Source organism: Dromiciops gliroides, chromosome 3 (assembly GCF_019393635.1).
Source record: "Dromiciops gliroides isolate mDroGli1 chromosome 3, mDroGli1.pri, whole genome shotgun sequence".
Lineage (NCBI taxonomy): Eukaryota > Metazoa > Chordata > Mammalia > Microbiotheria > Microbiotheriidae > Dromiciops > Dromiciops gliroides.
Genome location: NC_057863.1, coordinates 444,069,971 through 444,093,634, shown reverse-complemented (window position 1 = coordinate 444,093,634; position 23,664 = coordinate 444,069,971). Strand labels below are relative to the sequence as shown.

The 23,664-nt window shown below is 38.5% G+C and overlaps 1 protein-coding gene across 1 annotated transcript in view; it reads left to right on the top strand.

Annotated features, from left to right (window-relative positions):
- The window catches only part of MYO3B (myosin IIIB), a 600,588-nt gene that overhangs the window by 339,381 nt on the left and 237,543 nt on the right, over window positions 1-23,664 (top strand). The window contains 2 exon segments of the mRNA XM_043993615.1: window positions 9,401-9,480; window positions 22,441-22,518. Coding sequence (XP_043849550.1) covers window positions 9,401-9,480; window positions 22,441-22,518 — 158 coding nt within the window.

The window sequence follows — 23,664 nt, the reverse complement described above, 5'->3', positions numbered from 1 at the left end:
ATCTCTGGTAGCTTCAGACTTCTTCATGAGCATCCTGGGTTGTAGAGACAGCTATGAATACCTTATATTTATTAGCAGTGAAACCCTGGTCCAAATAAATGGTGGAAGATCTGCTGAATGTTCTATTTCGATATATAGTTCTGGCTGTCTTTCTGAGTAAGTGACACCATTTTCCTGTGTTATTTCACCACTCTCATTTTCCTTTTATGAATACATCTAGAGATATATACAAGATGCCATTTTAAGAGGCACTCATGAAATAGTCATTCCATTAAAGAAAAAAAGTCGATATATACGAATATCATGTTTAGGTATTTGAAGATTTTCCTTAATTGCTTTCAGTGACTCAAGGGAAAGGACTTCGAGTTAGATATGGATTCAAGTTGTACCTCAGACACTTAACTGTATGATTTTGGGCAAATTTGACCTCTCTGTGCCTCAATTTCCTCATTTTTAACACACATAGAACTCTCTCCTTCTCAAGTATAAATACATAGGATGGATCACAGAAATGTCACCAAGGGGCTTTTTGTGGGTGAAAGAGATTAGACTTGTGTTTATCCCCAGAGAACAAAACTAAGAGTAATAGGTGGAAGATGTAAAGAGGGAGAGTTAAGATTAATATGGGGGAAGCTGGAACCCAAAACAACTACCTGATAATTAGTGGTATCCCAAAGTGGAATGGGCTGACTTGGGAAGTACTAGATACCACTTTACTAGGTGTATGATATCATGGGATGATCATTCTAGAGCTAGGAGGGACCTCCAGCACTATCTAATCCAATCCTCCCATTTTACAGATTAGAAAATGGGGATCCTAGATTTAGAGCTTGAAAGTATGTTAGATATCAGCTAGTCTGGTCCTCTTATTTTGAGGATTATGAAGTAGAGAGAAGCTTAGGGACATTTTCAAGATTATATGTGGTGAGTAGCTGTGCAAGGTTTGAGAAGAGATTTTCTAATTCCCATTTTCATGATCACATGTTTTTCTTCATTTCCCTTTATTGATTCATATGACTTTGCCCTTTGTTGGTACTGCGTCATGAGAACTCTGTAGACCTGGGGAGAAAAAGGACCAACTCATTAGCAACCCTGAGTACTTTACCTGAATAGGAAAGCCTCAGTCCCCGGAGTGTGGGGTAAGTGATGGTATAGTATTTCTACCCTTCTGTATAAGGGTAGAGAGTGCTCCCTCAAAAGATGGGTGAGATTGACTTCATAATAACCTCAAATTATTTTCCTTTATTGTTGGTGGTGGGAGGGAGGCACCAACACAGAGTGAGGTTCCAAGTTTGAGCAACTATGATTGCCAGGGAAAGATGGGAAGGCATTCTTGACTCTCTCTGTACTTTAATTCATGTCCTTTCTGTATTCTTTGTTATGTCTAATTAACAGTTCTGTGTCTTATATAATATTAGCTTAGTATTTGCAAGGAAATGGAGAATATTTTGATGAAAGCTAGAAACAAGCCAAGTTCAGATGTTCCCAGAGCAAACCCTAGGTGGGAGCATAAACCGTTGAGTTATTATTGAGAAACCTTTAAGATTGAACTCAGTTCATGTGAATTTGTGTGAATTTGGTAATGGGCCACAAGTTACATTTATAAGGCATTATTAAGAGACTTACCTAAAACTAGGAAGTCAATGAATGGAAAGTGATGTAATGGAAAGAGTTGTGAGTAAAGAGACTTGGGTTCTAGTACAAAATCTGTTCCTAACTTGCTATGTGAACTAGGTCATGTGTCTGGTACTCAGTGACTTCATCTGTAAAATGAGTACTTTGAACAAGATGAACTCTGAGGCCCCTTCTAGTTCTCACATGGTATGATTTAAGGTATATTATATGTCTTTGTTGAATAGTCATTTTTTATGAAGAATGTCTTGATATTATCTAACTAGACTCAATGTTAGCTTGGGTTTGTGTGAATATGTTCAAATTAAAAAAAAACAAAAACCAACCCTGACTCAAAACAGACATGATGAATTGAAAATGTAAGTTACCTTTTTTTGAAGAAAAAGAAAATGGTTAATGCATTTCCCACATGACTGGATTTCAGAGAAAAAGAACTAAAAACCAAACTGAATGTACAGAAAGAAAGTGTCTTGGAGATTATTCCTGATTTATTCAAAACATGGAAAGGTCAGGAATCTGTATGGGATGAAGCTTATCCTTCTAACTGTTCCCATCTCAATTTCCAAATCAGAGGGCAAAGATTTTTTTTTTTTTTGCAGGGCAATGGGGGTTAAGATTTTAACTTAGAATTTCTTCTTCTAGAAATATCAAGTAAAAAAGTAGAAAAAATGATCTGTCTCACGTGTTTGCAATTCATAATTGTTTGGAAGCAGAGAAATAAGTTCAATAGACCATAGGATACAGAGAACTGGAAGAACTTAGAGATGTTTTGTTCAACCTTCTTTATTTTATAGGTGAGGAAACTGAGGCCAGGAAGAAAATATTGACCCAAAGTTGCATAGACAGGGACCCAAAAAGAGGGACCCTAAAATGAAAAAGAGTTTAATCACAGATTACAAAGCGTTTATTATCCAAGAAAAGGCTTTCAAAGAAGAAAATCTCCTGCAAGGGAGCAGAGAGAGTTCTCAGCTGCTCAAATGGGAGTGGGAAAAGGGTGAGATAATATAGTTTGTAGAGGCTTTTAAGCAAGGGGGTCTGGGGTTAAGGAGGGGGATGTATGTAGACACAGTAAGCCAGGATGTTTAGAAAGGCCCTACCAAGGACTTGAGTCTGCAGCTGCTGCTCAAGGTTGTCTTTGAGCTGGTTAGTTTTTGACAACCACAAGCATCTCCAAATATGGCTTGAGTTCACTTGCAAAGGATCACTGGTATGTCAAACAGCTCTGAACCTCAGAAATCCTTCTAATTAGCTGATTGTTATGTAATTCCATTGTCCTGCTCCTCTGTGAAGAAGGGAAGTTCTAACATATAGTATAATTATTATAGAGCCCATGTTCACGCAAGCTTATTGGACAACCCAAAGACCTGAGTGGCTGGACCCAAAATAAGTGATTTGGGTGGACCCAAGACCTGGGTGAACCCAAAACAAGTACTGAGTGTAGTTCAAGCATTCCTTGCAATGATCTAGGGTCAACATGACTAACACGTCACATTCTGGGTTAAACAATATCTAGCCACATAAAGCCAGGCTCAAACAATATTAATAAAGAATAAATTATAAAGTCTTTTCCCATTCCCTTTCAAATCAGATATTTGTAAAACTCTTAGCATGCTGTCTGGCACCTAATAGATACTTAGTAAATGCTTGTTCCTGCCTCTTCCCTTTATCATCTTGGTTGCCTTTAGATGCTTTCCCTATTATCAGTGTCATTCCTTAAAAGGGGATGTTCAAGGGCAGCTAGATGGCGCAGTGGATAGAGCACCAGCCCTGGATTCAGGAGTACCTGAGTTCAAATCCGGCCTCAGACACTTAACACTTACTAGCTGTGTGACCCTGGGCAAGTCACTTAACCCCAATTGCCTTACTAAAAAAAAGGGGATGTTCAGAACTGAACACAGTACACCACATATGGTCTCACCAGAACATATATCTTTTCTAGTCCTGGACACTATACCTCTCAGTTTAGATTAAGATCTTATGAGATTTTTTGGCTGACTAAGTAGGTTTCCAGATAATTTTTTTATTAAAAAGAAACTACCTGGGGCAGCTAGGTGGCACAGTATAAAGTACTGATCCTGGATTCAGGAGGACCTGAATTCAAATTCAGCCTCAGACACTTGATACTTCCTAGTTGTGTGACCCTGGGCAAGTCATTTAACCCTCATTGCCCCTTAAAAAAAAACTACCTCACTTAGGTTGATAAATCAGTAAACAAGATAGATCAGGTACAGTGTTAAGCATTGGTGATGCAAAAAAAAAAAAAAAGGCAAAAAGAGCCTTACCTTCAAAAAGCTCCCATTCTAAGGAGGGTGGGGTGGGGAAGAAAGCATAAATAACTAGGTACTTAGATCTAAGTAGGTGGAAATAGAGCCGAGTTGTGAAGGAATACTGGAAAACTAAGGAGTAGAGATCAGGAGGAAGCACATTCCGATTCCGGGAATGTCTAGGACAAAGAAATAGAGATATGAGATGGAGTATCATGTTTGTGGAAAGACAGGTAGGCCAGTAGAGCTGGGATCATAGATGTACACGAAGGTGAAATAAAATGTAAAAAGATTTGAAAGGTGGGATGGGACTAGGTTATAAAAAGCGTTAAATGCCAAACAGAGCTTGTTTTTTCCAATGCATTTTATTTATTTCATTCAATATTACCTAATTACATGTAAAAAGAATTTAAAAAATTTTTTAAAGATATTGAATTTCAGATTTTCTTCCTCCATCTGTCCCTCCCCTTTCCTTGAGAAGGCAAGCAATATATCGATTTTACCTGTGAAGACACACAAAACGTATTTCCATATTAGCCATGTTGCAAAGGCAAAAAAAGGAAGTTTAAAAAGTATGTTTCAATCTGCACTCAGAGTTCATCAGTTGTCTCTCTGGAAGTAGATGGCATTTTCCTCATGGGTCCTTTGGAATTGTCTTGGATCATTGTCTGGATCAGAGCAGCTACATTCTTACAATGTTGCAGTTATTTTGTACAATAATCTTCAGGCAGAGTTTATCTTTGATACTCAACCTGGGTATATTGATACATTAATTAAGTTAATTAAGGGTTAACAAAGTAGCCTAGGATTCGTTTGTTGGAATAATGGAGCCCTGGGGACAGAGAAATTTTGATGGAAGGGACTGCTTAATGTTGATATGATATGGCAAATCGGGGCGTGTGGAGTGGACCAATCTGGGAGTGCAGAGGCAGCATTGAGGGCACTGAACATCTGGATCAAGGGTAAAGAATGGGAATGGGTTTACAGAAAAGAAGGCATTTCATATTTTCCATATGCCCATTCCATATTTCTTGTGCCTAGAGTAATGCTGGGCCATAAAGATGCTTGCAGGGAATTAGTATTATTGGTTTAAAGATTATCCTACCTTCATTCAAGGACACCTGGGTTCCAGCATTCTTTGACAACACTATCTAATGGCTTTTCTTCTCTTCTGGGCACCTTGAATTTCTTTGGGTGGTCCTTGATGTTACCCATTGAATGTTCTCTGGTCCTTTGTTGAACATACGTCAGTCCATGTGTCTGCCATGTTATTCTGCCCTGGCTAAACAGAACATGGACAGCAAGCTAAGTTTTAATACCGAGGTCTATCTTCACCTGGATCTTTCTGGAGATGATGTGTACAATTATGAAAGAATGAAAAATGTAGGTTTTATAAAGTGATTCATGCTCTTCATAAAAGGAAGAAAAATTAATTTTTGGGGGTGGGAAGCATAATGCAATAAAAGGCTCTGAGGAAAAATAAAATAGAGAGAGCTGGGAGCAAACTGACTCACTGTTTACAGAATAGGGAAGAGAAGCTTTATTACCTCCTGTGAAACATCCTGGTTTTTAGATGGAAGGCTGTTTTCAGGGCCGAGGATCTGTTTGTTAGTTTTAATGGCTTAGGAAGTAAGGAGTAGGGAGTTGCTGTTCTTTTAAAGAGTAACATTTTGAGACCATCGGATCACAAATCTTTAAAGCTCTGGTTTATGTTTGGTCTGGGAAAATCCAATGAAAATATTTGTTTCAGTTTTGCTGAAGCAGGAATTCTACAGGTAGCACTGAGAGTGTCAAAGGAAACACAAATAAAAGCTGTTAGGGACACTGACAAAAAGAGATATGAGTGGAAAAGGGGTGGGCCAGGTGTAGCCAGAGTGAGAGGTAATAGCGCCAGTCAGTGTCTACTGTTGCTAGATTGACTCCCATTTGATGTCAGTAGAACTTAGAGAAAGTCCCCCAGCATAATGAGTAGACCCTTACAGTGGATTTATGGGAGGACATAGACAAGGGTTTCTATGGATGAGAAGGCAAGGATGGATTGAAATCTGCACTGTTGGAGCAAGTACTCACATCCATGAAATTACAGATCCTCTGAGAGGAGGTAAGAGTCATGTTTGAGGCTTCAGTAAGGCTTTAACTTTAAAGTTAAAGGGAAAGTAAAGGGAAAACTGTCTTGAAAAGGCAGTAGAAACATTTATAAATTCCCTTCCCTGCTAAAGCCGGCTAGAAAAGAGAAGGGCTTGTCTCTTGCTGCCCCCTCTTATTCTTTTCCTTCTTCCTACCCCTCCCTGCACAAAACTGCAGCTCCTCCCATTGAAATGAATTCCCCACATTCTTAGCTTGGCACTGGAGAGTGGGCCACTTTCAAGCCCTCAGTTACAATTGCAATCCCCTCCTCTCTGCTATTAACTTTCATTCTCTAGCCTTAGGTAAACTTCCTTTGTGTCGGGAGAGAAATGGAAGACTGCAGGACTGATTCTAACACCATCTAACCCTGTCACATTGGATAAATGTAAAAGCTTTATCATATTTTGAAGCTATTTTAAATTGACTTAATGGACCAAATATAAGACAGATTCATTTTGGTAGGCTAAGGGCGTAAAGGTTTGATAAGAGCAAACTGTAGCATATTGCTTTTAAAAAGGTAATATGTGGTTCTTCTTATGAAGCTTAAAAAAAACAAAACAAAACAAAAAAACCCTTTTCACAAAACCCACATTGTAATAGCCACAATGTAATTAAGTGTGAAATTAGAGCATTCTAGGCAATACAAATATCACAGCAACCACAAGTGAGTAGACCACTTAAAGGATTGATGGAGGAGAGGGTGGAAGACGTGATGATAAATTTTGTTTTTTTTTAAATAATTAGAAGTTATTTAATAATATTTATTAAGTCGTTTCAGACATTTAAGTAGCATTTAGAAAATTGTGTTTTATACATAAACCACACAATTTAGAGCTGAAAGAGCTTAGAAATCATGGAGTCCAGGAGGTTTTAACCTTTTTTTGTGTCTTAGACCCTTTTGACCTTTAGACCCTTTAGCCTGGGAAAGCCCATGGAAACCAAAAGTTAGTGAAAATATCATGTATTTTCCCCCATCCAAGTTCCCATACCCTTAGAAATCTATCCACAAACTCTTTGGTGATTCAGGGATTGTAGATGAAGAACCCCAGATTCTAGAGGGCCAGGGGTTCTTTATCTGAGATGTGAATTTGGTTTGTTTAAAATATGTATTTTGTCAACTATATTTCCAAATAATTGGTTTCCTTTGTAATCCTACATATTTTATTTTATGCCTTTAAAAACATTTTTTTTTTTTCTGAGAAGGGGTCCATGTGCTGCCAAACAGATCCACAATGCAGAAAAGAACTCTACTGATTCCTTTATTTCATCTAGTCTAATTCCCCTCTTAGGAGACCAAGGCACAGAGAGGTTAATTGATTTTCACAAGATCACACAGGGAGTAGAGACCAAAACCAACAGAATCCAATGCTCTTTCCTTCCAACCCTTGAGTAGGCATTTCAAGTATTAGTATTCCTAGTTCAAAGATAGAGAAACTGAGGCTTCAAAAAAATCTTATCTAAGGCCACAAAGTTAGTTAAGTGGCAGAGGTAGGATTCAAATCCATATTTGTGCTACCTGTCCTAACCCTTTGAATTTTTTAATATTGAAAAATAACTTCATAATATCGTTAGTTTATTAGTGTTTTTCTTTTATATTTTGTATTTTCATTATTTTACTTGTTTATTTTATATTTTCTTAGTTCATCTTATATATTTTTATAGCTAGAAGACTTCAAAAGGGGGAAATCTCCCTCTCCCTTTTAAATAGCCTAATTTTCTCTTTGCAGTAACAAGTTAACAAATCACCCTCCAACCAGAAACTCGTTCAAAAATCCTAAAACCTGAAGGGGGCAGTAGAGACAGGCTGAGATTTACATTCCACTTCTGAAATCGTACTCAGAGGAACTTGCTCCAGTCCTTTCTGTTAGCGGGGGGATTGGTACAGAAATCGTGAGTATAGTTTCTTGAAAATAGATGGAAATCCTCTGAAGCAAGAAATCACCCCCCTTTTAAATGTGCCAGCTGAGATCGTCTCAGACTGTTTCTTCCTTTTCTCATTAATTTGGTAGCACGGAGATTGCCAGGGGTTCTTTGCAGTTAGAAACCAGCTTCTATTTCGACTCAGGTCCCTTATAGGATATAAATTCTTTTAAATGCTTTTTGACTTCTGTTTTCTTTCCTGTGCATTCTTTAGTGGTTACCATTAAGGGAGACTCAGAAGGGTATTTTGGAGCAATGAACCATCTCTAAACGGAAATCGCCACAGATAGAGTGTTGATGCTAACAGGCTGCTTAACATTTAAAAGAAGTGTGAACACTTTATTTACATTTAAATTAAAATGGAAACTTATTTATGTGTTATGTTTCTGAAAGGTGTGGGGTGCTTCTTGGGGGCCTATTGTTTATTCATTCTGTAAATCCTTTGAAATGTGTTAAAATGCTTCCCCCTCATTATAAAAAAAAAAAAAACCCTGCCACCCCTGGATTAGGACTTTGATGTCACCAATCCTGCTTCAAAGGGTTCTTTCAGTGCTATTAATCACAGTTTAGCCTCTGAAGACACAGCCAGAGAAAACATTTGGACATCTTGTGCTAGACTTGCTAAAACTTTGAAATCTTCAGTGTCTCGCACATGCAAAATTCACAGCAGTGCCTTTCAGTGACAACTTTATTTTAAAACTATTGTCTTGAGCAACCTTTCTTTTCCAGAACAATTGTGTGATGTGACATCCCCTAGCGTAATGATCAGATGGAGTTTACAAACAAAAAGGCTGAAAAGATGGACTTCAGGTCACTAGGTGCAGAGGGCAATGATTTCCTAAGAGGCCTGTAAATCTTGTGAGAGGGGTCTCCTTACAATCTGGAGAGGTAAAAACCACAAGGATTAGGCAGATCTGGGAGTTAAAAGTTCAAAGGGGAGATTGTCTTATCATTTTTCTCATCTTTCATTAGCTTTAGGGCCAAGGATACTCTTCTGAACATAGCCCAGAATTGAAGGGATTTCATGGTATTAACTTCCTTCCTCCTCTTTTTTTTGGGGGGGGGGGTGAGGATGGGGGTGGGGGTGGGGGTTGGTGAAAATTTGAAGGGATCACAGAAAAGTAATCACACTTACTGTGGGATAGCTGTCCTTTTATGAGAACTATGAAATGTTATGCTGTCTCTTTTCAGTGTCCCTCTCCTTTCATCATCCTGAAAATCACAGAGCAGTGACACATTTTCATGTTCATTCCCAATCCCCCTCATTGCCACAACTATATCCTGGTCTCTCTCCAACCTTGTGGATTTGTCTCTTGTACTAGTCGAGCCATGCTGATGAACCTCTTTCTATATAATCTTGTTTTTCCTTTTTCTAGTAATGGAGTACCATTCGTCTTTCCAAAACAAACTCTTCATTGCTTTTCATTTCAACTCGTGTTCTTTGTCTTTCTCAACAGGTAACTTGGCCCAGGCAAGAGCAAGAGTGACAGTGGCATCTAGGTCTTTGCCTCCTCAACTCAGTGCTGGCAGAGTCAAGGTTAGTAATAATCAATCTCCCAGCCTTCCAACCTAAACAATCAAAGATAAAGGGAGCCTCCAATCCATCAGGTTCATTAAATCCATCTCCAGGCCAAATGTTGTACATGTTTCTCTAAAGAATAGAAGGTTTCAATATAGCCAGCCTGATGAAGAGGTGTGAAGATATTCAAAGAATGTCAAGGAAGTAGTTGTGAAATGGGAGTTGTCTGTCACAGTGCCCTAGCAGTCCTGCTGTCTAGAAGGAAGGATCACTTCCCGATAAATACTAATGCTCCTTCATAAGTATTTAGTGCCAATCTGTGAGAAGATCAAAGTATTTCCCCTTGGATTACAAAGGTTATGTTCCCAACCAAAAGAGCCATCTATTGAAGAGAGTCAACAGTAGATACTTTCTCTGGGATGGAAACTAAGCTTTATTGAAAATACTCCTGCACAAGAAGCTAAGGGTATCTTATTCTTAACATATTATTTCAGTAGTAACACAGTATCAGCATATTGATAAAATGGCAGTGACTTACAGTGTATTTTACATTAAGAAGGGAATAAACTGAAAGACTTTAATTAGAATATTGGAGAATATAGATTTAATGCTTTTGGTGATCTCAAAATTCTTCCCTCAGGCTCAAAACCCTATTTCTCTGACTTAAATATTCTCCCTATGCTGTGTGGTTTTGAATTGTTTGGCCTCCATGATATCTAAAGAATCAGTGTGACCGAAAAGTCAATAAAGAAGCATTGATAGACATGAAGAATGCACCATATTTTCAAAGATGAGCTTTGTTCAAGTCAGGGGAGGAGAAATCATGGAGGAAAATGTATAACTGAAAAATGAAGTGAAGTGGAAGATATGAAGAGCAAAGTGAAAATTCAGCAATACTCCTTACCTCTGCTAAGCAAAACAAAACAAAGAAAAATTAAAAACCCTTCTCTTCCCATCTGCCCCCTCCCCCCAGGTTACACTGGATAAAGTTGCCAAGAAATACATTCAAAATCATGGATAACAATGTATTTTCTTATACCATGTCATAGAGTGGTCACAAGCAGAATAGAAGGCTTTTTCTTTCTTTCTTTCTTTCTTTTTTTTTTGTGGGGCAATGGGGGTTAAGTGACTTGCCCAGGGTCACACAGCTAATAAGTGTCAAGTGTCTGAGGTCGGATTTGAACTCAGGTACTCCTGAATCCAGGGCAGGTGCTTAATCCACTGCACCACCTAGTCACCCTGAATAGAAGGCTTTTTAAATAAGGTATAGACAACTTAGAGAAACAGTGTGGTGGAGAGGCTCAGCCTTGGAGTCAGGAAGAATAGGTCAAGTCCTGCCTTTGACATGTACCTAGGGTAAGCTATTAGGCAGTGGATAGGAGATGTCATATTAGGAGGTCCCCATACTGATGAAATCACATATCTGGACTATTCTCATTCCCCCATAAAAGATAACTTGATAATAGTAAAAATCCTTGAGGAAAGATCTTATCAAGCAGGTAATGAAATTTTTTGGTATTTGAGGCTACAACAATATTTATCATTTATTTGGACTGAAAATCCCAATGAGAATGTTAGAGAAGTCTAGATCCTTTCTGGGACGTTTTGTGTGTCTACTTTCCTCCTTTGGAAAGTTTATTTATTTATTTGGGGGAGGCAATCAGGGTAAAGTGATTTGCTCAGGGTCACACATCTAGTAAGTATCTAAAGCTGGATTTAAACTCAGGTCCTCCTGACTCCAGGGCCAGTGTTCTAACCAAAGCAACTCCTACCTACCCCAAGGGCCACTTTATATTTTAGTAAAGAAAACTGTTAAATAATGCTATGCTTTCAGGCCCTATAACTACAGGAGTTAGATTTACAAAATAACCCATGGACCTTTTCATAGAATTTAGAATTAGGAATGACCACAGAAATTATGTAATACAACTTCCTCATGTTACAGATGGGGAGACCAAGGCCCAGAAATATTAAGTGATTTGCTAAATGTCACCTAGGTAGTAAATGACAGAGTCAAGATTCCCTGGTCTTTTGACCCCACATCCAGTATTCTTCCAACTAACATTTCCTTTCTCTTTTCTTCTGAAACTAGAGAAGTGGGATCCATACATGGTGCTATCAGACCTAACAAGGAGGTTTGTTCACCTGCCAGGGCTCTCTGTCTGTAATGTAACTTATTCACTCTTTTTTTTTTTTTTTTTGGTGAGGCAATTGGGGTTAAGTGACTTGCCTAGGGTCACACAGCTAGTAATTGTTAAGCGTCTGAGGCCGGATTTGAACTCAGGTCCTCCCAAATCCAGGGCAGGTGCTCTATCCACTGCACCACCTAGCTGCCCCCTGTAATGTAACTTCTAAACATACAATCTGACCTGTTTTTGGGGGGGCTAATAGGTCTGGCCTATACACATATCTGACATATTTTATTTCCTGAGCAAAAATCATGTTTGTTTAGCTATAAAGTGAGTGGGGCTTTAATCTACGTGGAATGAAGAATAGAATTGGAAGGGATCTTAGAGGTCACTTAGTTTAAACCCCTAAATTTATGGATAAGGAAACTAAAGTCCACCAAGATTAAATGATTTGCTCAGGGTCTCACAGCAAGTTAGTGGCATAACCAGGACAAGAACTCTGGTGTCTTGACTCCAAGTCTAATTCTTTGGTGCCTCTGGGTCAGATACTGGCTTAGTTCGATATTTTAGTTTTCTAAACTTGTTGACACTGGAGGTTTTGTTTTGTTTTGTTTCGTTTTGTTTTGTTTTGTTTCGTTTTGTTTTGTTTTTGAAATATTTAGAAATTAGAGCTCTCCTAAAGTAGATTGGGATACCTAAGTAGATAGTGGGTGGACCTCACAGGAAGTCTGAAAGCAAAATCTGGATGGTCACTTTCTGGATATGTTATAAAGGTAATGCTTTTTATGGCATGGGTTGGACTAGACAGTTTTGGGGGAACTCTTCCAACTCTTAAAATCCAGTTTTCATAGAAAATAATATCTCTGTAAATCAGGGATGGGGGTGGGGGGGTGGGGGGGAATTAATGGATGCCAGTTTTCTAGTCTTGCTATTGGTTAAATCAGAAACCTTTGTTCTATCTCACATTGCTTTTAACTTTCTGATACTAAAGCTTTTTTCTTATAGATATAATTTCATTTATCTCATTAAACATTTCTCAATTATATGTAAAAATTTTTAACATTTATAATTTTAAAATTTTGAGCTCCAAATTTTCTGTGTCCTATCTCTTCCCCACCCTTTCTTTGGGAAGGTGAGCAATATGATAGCTATTATACATGTGAAGTCATGCAAAACATATTTCCATGTTAGCCATGCTATAAAGGAAAGCATACACACATACAAAGAAAGTTTTTTAAAAGTATGCTTTAATCTTCACTCAAGAGTTCATCAGTTCTCTCTCTGGAGATCGATAGCATTTTTCATAATGGGTTCTTTGGAATTGTCTTGGGTCACTTTCTTGATCACAGGAGCTAAATCTTTCACAGTTATCATCCTTTCAATTTTGCTCTTACTGTGGGCAATGTTTTTCTGGTTCTGCTCACTTTGCTTTTCATTAGTTCATATAAGTCTTCCCAGGTTTTTCTGAAACTATCTTGATCATCATTTCTTATAGCAAAATAGTATTCCATCGCAATCATATGCCACAACTTGTTCACCGATTGATGGACATCCCCTCAATTTCCAGTTTTTTTACACCACACAAAAGAACTGCTATAAATATTTTTTTGTACAAATAGCTTCTTTTCCCTTTTCTTTGATCTCTTTGGGATACAGACTTAGTAGTGATATTGCTGGTTCAAAGGGTATGCTCAGTTTTATAACTCTTTTGGTGTAGTTTGAAATTGTTCTCCAGAATGGTTGGACTAGTTTTTCACAACTCCACCAACCATGCATTCACAGCAAAACTTTCATGGTTGTGGAGTGAGCTTTGTCCCATTTATTTTTCCCTCATTGACCTAACATGAATATAAAATCCTTTGTAAAATCTTTTGGAGAAAGATGGTGGAAGATTATGAGCAGCATTCCCTCATAAAATCAAGAGAAGTAGAAGAGGGAAAAATAAATTTAAATGAAGTTTGAAAAGAAACTAAAGAAAGTAAAGTTATTACAAGGAACTTTAAGGATGAAACTGGAAGGAAGACAAACAGATAAAAATGGAAAAGTTCTACCAAGATTTAAAAAAAAAATAACTCTTTTTCCCTCTTGAGAGCCACTCCATCACAGTCCCAGATATGCTGCCAGAAGAAGTGAAACTGAAACTGAAGAAAAAAAAATAGGAAAAGTACCTGTAATAGGCCAGGTAGACAAGAAAGAGACCTGTGATGAAAGCAACACAATTTTGAGGAAAGTAAGGGATCAATTCTCCGGATGAAAAAAAAAAGATGAAAAAGAGAAAGATACCAAAGGTGTGGAAAAAATATCGGATCTTATTAATAATTCTTCCCAGGGCAACTGAATTGATAATTAATTTATGAAATTATGAAATGGGGGCAGGCACACTCAGTTCTTTGGGTACTCTCTAGGAAAGCCCATGATCACAGTAGGAAGTGGGGCTGCAATCACACTTTAATAAAGCACAGGGGATACGAAGACAAGCAGCAAAAGGGGTACAGAGGCAGTTGCTGTGGGGGTGGGGTAGGGTGGTAGAGGAAGGTAGGTAGCTTGAGAGAGAAGGGGGAGAGGATGATGATGTGACACAGGCATCCATGGATCAGAATTAGGGGCATTGGGCAGCAAGGACCTGATGTGGAGATGAAGGACTCCTTAGGGATAGGAGTTTAAAGTTTCATTTTTATAGGGATTTGGCGGATAACAGCCTAAGTTCTACCTCTACCACCTTGGGGTTAGTTCATTAACACATCCAAATCATGTCAAAGTTGTCAGCAAAACTTTAAAGTTAACATATCCGCATCATCTCAAAATGATCAGCACCTTTTGTCATTCTGCTGTTCTTACTGCAGAGGTCTGAGACTTGTCTGAGATATATATCATAGGACTGACTAAAGGGCCCTGACAATAGCACCTAAATGGCTTCTGGTGATTCAGCACATGTTACCAGGATGAGAATTTTGGTTAATATATGATACGATTTCTAAATTATGCTCCTTTGATCTTTGGGATAATTTGTTATGTGACTTTCAGTTTCCCCTTCGCAATCTAATTTCCTGCTATTGTGCTTTTATATTGGCTACTTAAAAACTCACTCTACTGGATAGAAAGGGGTAGGGGGGCAAGAGGACCAGAACAAGATACAATTTGAACACCTTTTTGTTTATTTTTTGATTGTTTGTTTGTTTGGTGAGGCAATTGGGGTTAAATGACTTGCCTAGGGTCACACAGCTAGTAATTGTTAAGTGTCTGAGGTCAGATTTGGACTCAGGTCTTCCTGAATCCAGAGCTGGTGCTCTATCCACTGCGCCACCTAGCTGCCCCCAATTTGAACACTTTTAATTCAGCAACTGAGAGAATATAAATAATTACCCACTGCTGTGCCTATCTTCTCATCAATACATTTTTTGAGAATAATCTGCATGTACATTGATGACATCCTTGATGAAGACATTAGAAAGGAACCAGGCAATCATTTGCAAATGCTATTTCACAGTAGACTGTATCTTTACCATAACACAATCAACTAAAAGTGTAGAGAATATGCGATGCCAACAGGTTTACTTTTTATTGATTATTAAAAAAAATTTTGATTCAGTAGAGCAAATCACCAAGCTCTCCACCAACAAAGTATCCATGTGTATATCAAAATCAGACATGATGTTTTGAAAGCTATTTTAATAGAATTAACTTTATTTGATGACCCCATGATCATTAATATCAAATGAAGTATTAAACAAGGAGAGGTATACTCAACCATCTTATTTGGCACTTTAATGGAGGAGTTCTAACGCAGATTAAAAGTTAAGGAGAGATTCTCAGTTGATTTTCCAGTTTGCAGATAACACTGTGATAATTGCACCAAGCCCAAGAACATTGATGAGCCTCCTAAATGAAATTCATAATTACATAAGAGACTTTAGCCTTGGAGCAGCTAGGTGGTGCAGTGGATAAAGCACTAGCCCTGGACTCAGGAGGACCTGAGTTCAAATCCAACCTCAGACACTTGACGAGTATTGGCTGTGTGACCCTGGGAAAGTCACTTAATCCTCATCACCCCACCAAAAAAACCAACCAGACAAACAAATAAAAAGACTTTAGCCTAACTATCCACAGAGGAAAAAAAAAGTCAATGGATGAAGAATGCTTGTAATCTAGACCAGTGGTCATCAAAGTAAAGTTTGAGGACCCTAGAGAATTCCCAAGACTTTTTAAGGTCAAGATTGTTTTCATATTAATAATGATATATTATTTGCCCATTAAAATATTCTTCTCTTTTTCAAGTACATCTATATGTGAAACTGGATTTTTCTTTATATTCTTCAACCAAAACAGATATTACAATAGAGGGCAGCTAGGTGGTGCAGTGGATAGACTACCAGCCCTGGATTCAGGAGGACCTGAGTTCAAATCCGGCCTCAGACACTTAACACTTACTAGCTGTGTGACCCTGGGCAAGTCACTTAACCTCAATTGCCTCACCAAAAAAAAAGATATTGCAATAGATTGAGTACAGAAGCAGATAGAAGAATCCAGCTGTTTTCAATTAAGCCAGACATTAAAAAGATTTGCAAAAATATAAAAAACAATTCTAATTATCTCACTCAATTTTTTATTTTGGAAAACAGTTATTTCTTAAAGAAGTATGTTATTTATGTCAACACACAATGGGTTTATTATTATTTTAAGTGATTAAGAATAATTTTTTCAATGTTAGTTTTATTTTTTCCTAATTCAATTTCTAATATGGTAAATATTGATAGCTATAAGCCAAATAAACAAAAGCTCTTTGGGGTCCTCAATAACTTTTAAGAGGGTAAAGTGGTGCTCAATAATTTTTTAGAGTATAAAGGGGTCCTGAGACCAAAAAAATTGAGAACCACTGATCTAAACTATAATATACATTTGGATAGATGACCCACAGAGCTCATCTATTAGTATATATTTCTAGAATAGATGCTGCAAATGGAAAGTGAACTGGGCCCAAAATTGAACAGGAGGAGAACAGACTGGCCTGATTTCGGGAACTTTCTCTTGCTTCTTGAGTACAGAGACTCATCTTTTTTATTTAAAAAATATTTTATCATTTTTATTTTTTCAATTAACAAGCATTAAAAAAGTAATCCTCCTAAACTTCCCACTATTTCCCTAATCCCCAAACACACCTTTTGGCAGGGGGGGAGGGGGGGCAGGGAAATGAGGGTTAAGTGACTTGCTCAGAGTCACACAACTAGCTAGTAAGTGTCAAATGTCTGAGGCCAGATTTGAACTCAGGTCCTCCTGAATCCAGGGCTGGTGCTTTATCCACTGTGCCACCTAGCTGCCCCCCAAAACATACCTTTTAAACCCCAATATTTATTTAGTAAAGTCAAATGATTATGAATTGTGAATTACTACTGTCTTCAAACATCTGAAATTGAGGATGATCCAAAGGACAATGGAAAGGCACATGGTAAATAGAGATAGGCCACAACATATTATACATAAGGAGTTATTGAAGTGTTGTGGGGGAGGATATGAGAAATATGTACAACAGAGGGGGGAAATGGGCCAGTCACATAACAAGATCAAGGAACAACTTTTAGACTGTTGTTAGTTTTCCTCTTAGATAATAGAAATCCCAAAATATTTGGATCCACTGTGGTAAATTTATGAGAGAATAGTGAAAAAAGTGTGATAAATATTAATCTGTCTCCCTGGAGGGACTACCGAGAATATGAGCTTATTGATCCATTAGAAGACTAGGGTATCAGTGAATGAATACTGTTAGTGCTTTGGTGGAGACTGTATTTTTATAGAATTTTAGAATCAAAAGGGAATTTTTATATTATCTCATCCACATGCTATCATTTTACATATGAGAAACCTAGGGCCAAAAAAGGTGAAATTATTTGACCAATGTAGCAAGAAGCAGGATTTGAACCTAGAAACTCTTATTCTAGATCTAGTGTTCTTTTTCTCTAGACCAGGGCAACTAGGTAGCATGTTGGATAAAGCACAGGGCCTAGACTTAGGAAGGCTCATCTTCCTGAGTTCAAATCTGGCCTCAGACATTGACTAGCTGTGTGACCCTGGGCAAGTCGCTTAACCCTGTTTGCCTTAGTTCCCTCATTTATAAAATGAAGTAGAGAAGGAAATGGCAACCTATGGTAGTATCTTTGCCAAGAAAATCCCAAATGGGATCAACAAAAAGGCAGATACAATGGAAAACCATTGAACAGCAACAGCTGCCTCACTTAAAAGAATGGACCAGGTATCATAAAGGTTGAACTAAAAGGGACCCCAAAGACCATGTAGTTCAGAGTCCTGATTTTACATATAATGAAACTGAGGCCTGACTTCCCCAAGGTCTCACAGGGAAGGTCAAATGATACTCTCTCTAGAATTCTACCCTGAAAGTTAATTGTTGGATTGACCTTTTGGTGTTTTAAAGACCACCTTCATTATGGAGGAAACTGACATGAGAGAAGAAAAAACTGAAGGCAGTCATTTTGGTTTGAATTCTTTAGGTGCCTTCTGAAGATGCTGGGGCAGGAAAGACTTGTGGGGAACAAGTCAGAAGGAGAATCACAGAATTTCAGCCTATCAGTAAATATTTATTATGTGCCAGGCACAGTGCTAATAAGCACTAGGGAGAAAGAGGTAAAAGATAGTCCTTGCCCTCAAGGAGCTTACAATCTAATGGGAAGATCACTTAGAAGTCATCTAGTTTAAGTTACACCTGGCACTATGGCAGATCAGGGATTATACATTCATCCATTGCTGGAATATTTCTGGAAGAAGGATTTGGGGGTGGGGAATGGGGGGGGCAGGGTGGGGAGGGTTCTACTATCTTCTGGGTTAGCAAATGTCACTCCTGGATAATTCTAATTGTTAGAAAAATTTTCCTTACCTCCAAGTGAAATTTGGTTCCCTGAAACATTGGCCTCTCCAAAACTCTTGTACATTGCTCTTGACTATGCCCTCTGAGGGCTAGCCTATGAAGTCTAATCCTTCTTCCTCTGATTCTCTCTTCAAATACTTGAAGGCAGTGATCCTGCCACTCCTACATTTTCTATTCTCCAAGCTAAACATCCAAAGTTTCTTCAATTGGGCCTCATATAGCACTCTCTCAAGGTCCTTCTCCAATCTGTTTACTCTCCTCTGGGTGGTTCTTTTCTTAAAATATGGCATCTAAAACTAGACATAATAAATTAGCTATGGACTTGCCCTCATAGAAAATAAGATTATAATCTCATTATTTCTTGTTATTATACCTCTTTTAATGATGCCTGAGATAGCATTGACTTTTTTTGGCTGTCATGTTATACTAACACACATTTAACTTGTGATCCACTAAAACCCTCAGATCTTTTTCACAATTCCTATAATCTATGTAAACATTCCATATTAATATAAATATTCCCTTAAATGGTGCCAATTTAAACTCATAACAATAATAATAGACAGCATTACTATGGTACTTTAAGTTCTGCAAAAGACCTTACATATATATTAACTCATTTGATCCTCAGAACAACCCTTGTGAGGTAAGTGCTATTATCATCCCATTTTTCAGATGAGAAAACTGAGGCACAGAGAGGCTGAATGAGCTGCCTGGGGTGATTCAGCCAGGGAGCATTAGAGACAGAATGTGAACCCATGTTTTTCTGATTCCAAGTCCTACACTCTAGCTACTGTTCCACCTGCCAATTCATCTACAGCTTCACAGATCCATAGGATCAAGTTTTTAATCCAATCATCTAAAACAAATTCACCCACAGCCTATGCATATTATCCTTCCTTACTCATTTAATTGGATGGGGGGAGGGAGGACACAATGAATGAATGAAAGTCCCCTGTAAGCTGCTAAGCAGAGGCCCCCAGTTTTTCCTGTTATAGGCATTCCTCTGGAGTAAGGCCTTGTTTCTACCCAAAGTTAGATCCAAATGAAAATGTTTGATTGGATTCCAGGGGATATTGAGTCAATCCATCAGCATCCACTAGTACATTATCAGGGATGAATCATCAGATAACTAGGTATCACGTAGCCCAAAGTGGGATCCTTAGGGGAATGGATCCAGGCTAGTAAGTTTTGTTGTCAGAAGAAGTGAAGAGTGGTAAGCATCTCAGTAACCTCCCCAGCTCAATAAATGAAGACTTCCCATTCTCAACCTCCTAGACTCACCTTATCTAAGTAAGACCAGAAGTAAGGGTTCTGCCTTCTGGGAGTTTGAATACCAACTAGCCAATTCTCTAGGAGTCTTCTCTCCCCTCTCCCACCCCCAGAATGAATCAGCCACAGGTCCCCAGGTTCTGGCTCCTCACTCCCTCTTCTCAATGCCTGGTCCTGCTCAACCTGAATGAGAATGCTATTTACCCAAACAAAAACATCATCAGACCTTCCAGGTTTGGGTACCCAATTCCATTAGAGTCCCAGTGGATCTGACCTGTTTCCACTGTGCCTGACTACCCATCTCTAGTGTGAGTATTACTCCTCAATAAAGCTAACTTGCTTTATTTTTCCTGTCTTGTGAGCTCCACATTTCTTTGTCCTGAACCTTGGTACCATGACTCTTCCTAAATCTGGAATAAAGACAAAAAGCTAGAAGAGAAGGGCCTAGACCAAGAGAAAGATCCCTGGGAAGAGCATAAATGTGAGGGGACAGGATCCTGAAGGGTAGATTGGGAATGAAGACATTTTTACCTCCTCAATAATGTCCTCTAAATGTAACTCAAGTTCCTTTCTTGCAAACCTTTTGAGTCTGGACTGTCCGAAACATCTCTGGACCTTCAGAGTGCTGGGATCCTGTCTGTTCAAACAGAGGTGCCATAGAGGTAAAGAGAAGAGGGCAGGGAGAGACCTTTGGTGTTGTCTCAGTCAGGTGACCTGCTTGTGGAGAGCTGATGTTATTTCCCTATAGGGGTTTTCTGCTTTAGGGTTAGTCCTCTGTCTCTTTTCCTTCTTACCCCTTTAATGAAGTCAAACAAAACTGAACTCTACATTCTTGCTTCAGCTGTATATTAATGCAACCAAATCTTTAATTGACCATTAGGCCACAGGCTGCTTATGAGAAATGTTACAGAAAGTTTCTCTGGACTCTTTCACTCTCACCCTCAGTGAGTTCCACTTCAGTCTGAGACTATCCCAAAGCTATTCCCAAACAGGATCATAGAACTTTGACCTTGGAAGGGGTTTTAGAGATGGTCCAGTCCAACTCCTTCATTTTATAGGCCCAAACCATAAAATTACATGTCTTTGAAGGTAAAAAATTGTAATGTATGTTAGTATGTCAGCTAGAGGCCATACTAAGATTTTATTCAAAGCAGATTTGGAGTAAAAGTGTTGCTTTTCTTCAAATAATTATGGTAAATTCCCCTTCGTAATTATCTAGATTTCACATATAACTTAAAAATTCGTTTCCATTTTGATTCCTGGTCTTATTTGTGAATTGGTTTCTTTATTTATTGCTATTTAAGCTTTTCTTTTCCTTCTTTGGCTCTTGCATGCAGTCTCATAAATACCTTCTCAAGGTAAGATTTTGTACCTTTATTCAAGTTGAGAAAGGTTGTGGAAAAACTTCACCACATCTCAAAAGTGGCTGCCCAGAGTGTGGTCCACGGAGTGTATGTATCACATGTGCTGACAATGGTAATATTTAGTTCAAGTTCATAGTTCATTCTAATGCCACCTGTTCAGAGCAGATGGTAAACTGCCACAGACTTACTAAATGCTAAGATGCTTCATGAAAACAAAGTTGCTTCTTGCCTTTGTTGGTTTGGAGGTTTGGAGTCTGCTTTGTTTGCCTGAGTTTTGCAATATAGCAACACAATCTACTTGCAATTGATTGCTATGATTATTTTCATTCATAAATTCCTCTTTCAGAAGAAAACTCCTGGTCAACTGTAGGTAGGAGGGACAGATAAATAGATAATTGTTTGGTCTGCTTATGTTCTTTGAGGGGTTTCTTTCTTCATATTTAGACTGGGGAGAGCATTTCTAAAATGCAGGTTAGCCACAGGAGAGGTGTCATGACTTTAGAGTCTGACTGTCACAGAAGGAAATTGACAATTGTCCAGTGGTCTCTGGGGCAGCCTCTATATTGTGCCTTTTCCTGTGGACAGATATAGAAATAGCAGAATCCTTCTGCACCTGGGAATCTTTCCTTATGACCTAGCATCATGGGATGCTCTGATTGGACATATTTCAAATCTATATGTTTTTACTAGTCAGCTCAGTGATTGAAACATGGGAGGATATGGAGTTAACTTGGAAATTATTTTAAATTTGAAAACACTTTGCAGGAGTGTGAACAACACTATAAATGAATGAATGAAAAAGCATTTGTTAAGCATTCACTATGTGCTAGATATTGTGCTAAGCACTGGAGATGCCAAAACAAGTGAATGAGACAGTCCCTGTTGTGTGAAGAGTTTACAGTACTTTTAGGGGAAGACAAGACATAAAAGGGAGCTGGAGGTCAAAACTAGGGGGTGGGGTGGGGGACCTAATGGGAGGCTATGAATGTAGCAGCATGGCTTGGGGATAGCCTAAAAGTACATAGTGTCTCAGGGGACATGTGGAGATAATGTCAAAGCTCAGCAATCATAAGCAAGGCTCCCAGAATCAGGAATCCAAGGTCCAGTGGGAAGAGGAAAAGGCCAGAGGCAAGGCAGTGTGGCTCAGGGAATGCTGAGATGTAACATTAAGATAGCTGAAGCCTCAGTCCTGTATTTTATCCATAGCCATACCTATTATGATGTCAATTTCAAAGGCCACTCAAACAGTAGACCATGCAGCCTTTCAGGTTCTAGAGAAACCCATAGATTCATCCAATATCTATTTTCTCACCACTTTCTTCTGGTGTTATGTTTCTAGGTGGACACTCTAGAAGTGATGCGGCATCCCGAGGAAACAACTAACATGAAGAGACAGACTGTAGCTTCTTACTTTCGGGTATGATGTCTTCTGTTATTATAATGATCAAAGTAATCCCTTGATTTAAGTAGATATGTGTTTCTACCACATAAAATGTGCCTGAATCTGCCAGGATCTAAGCTACCTTTGATATGATGCTACTAAAACAGCTATTTTTCTAATATCCTAAGTCATGCCTAGGGGCAGTTAGGTGGTGCAGTGGATAGAGCACTGGCCCTGAAGTGGGGAGGACTTGAGTTCAAATCTCACCTCAGATACTTACTAGCTATTTGACCTTGGGCAAGTCATTTAACCCCAATTGCCTTAAATATCTGCTTATCTTGACACTGGATCCAGATGGCTCTGGAAGAAAAAGTGAGGTTGGTGACCTTGTACAGCTCTCCCTCACTTAACCAATTCATTGTGAGTCATGACATCACCCTGATGTCATGGTCCTCTTTGAAAAGGACAAATAACAATACACAAAGCAAATGAAAAGGTTAAAATGACTTCTTCTTCTTTTTTTTTTTTTAGTGAGTCAATTGGGGTTAAGTGACTTGCCCAGGGTCACACAGCTAGTAATTGTTAAGTGTCTGAGGCCAGATTTGAACTCAGGTCCTCCTGACTCCAGGGCCGGTGCTCTATCCACTGCGCCACCTAGCTGCCCCTAAAATGACTTCTAAATGTGCCTCTATAGGACTCAGTTTAAGCCCTGAGAAAATCCGATTCAACATCTGATTTATTCTCCCAGATAGGACTGGTTCATATCAAGATGTTAGTTGGCCTCAATCAATTTTTCCTGTGGCTTGCCACAGTCCCTGAATTCCAGATTAATTTCTACAGGGGGAAAGAGAAGATACCATTTTCTCCTTTGATATTTGTATGGGATCACAATTCACAAAGGAAACAAATGATATACTATGTATTTAATGCTTCCCAATAAATCTTTATTATGCTATACCAGTTCTATTTGAAATAGAGAATTTTTAACTTTCAGAAAAAAACAACAACCCCCCTCCCCCAAACCTAACTTTTAGTTAGTTTTAACTAACTCTTAGTTTTTCTACCAGTAGAAGAAAGTTTGGCCAAAACTTGTCTCCCAAAGATCCCTATTAAAGGTATATATGTTGCATGAAAGGTGTAACCCATTTGCATTTATTAACATGTTAGCACAAAGTAGATTAT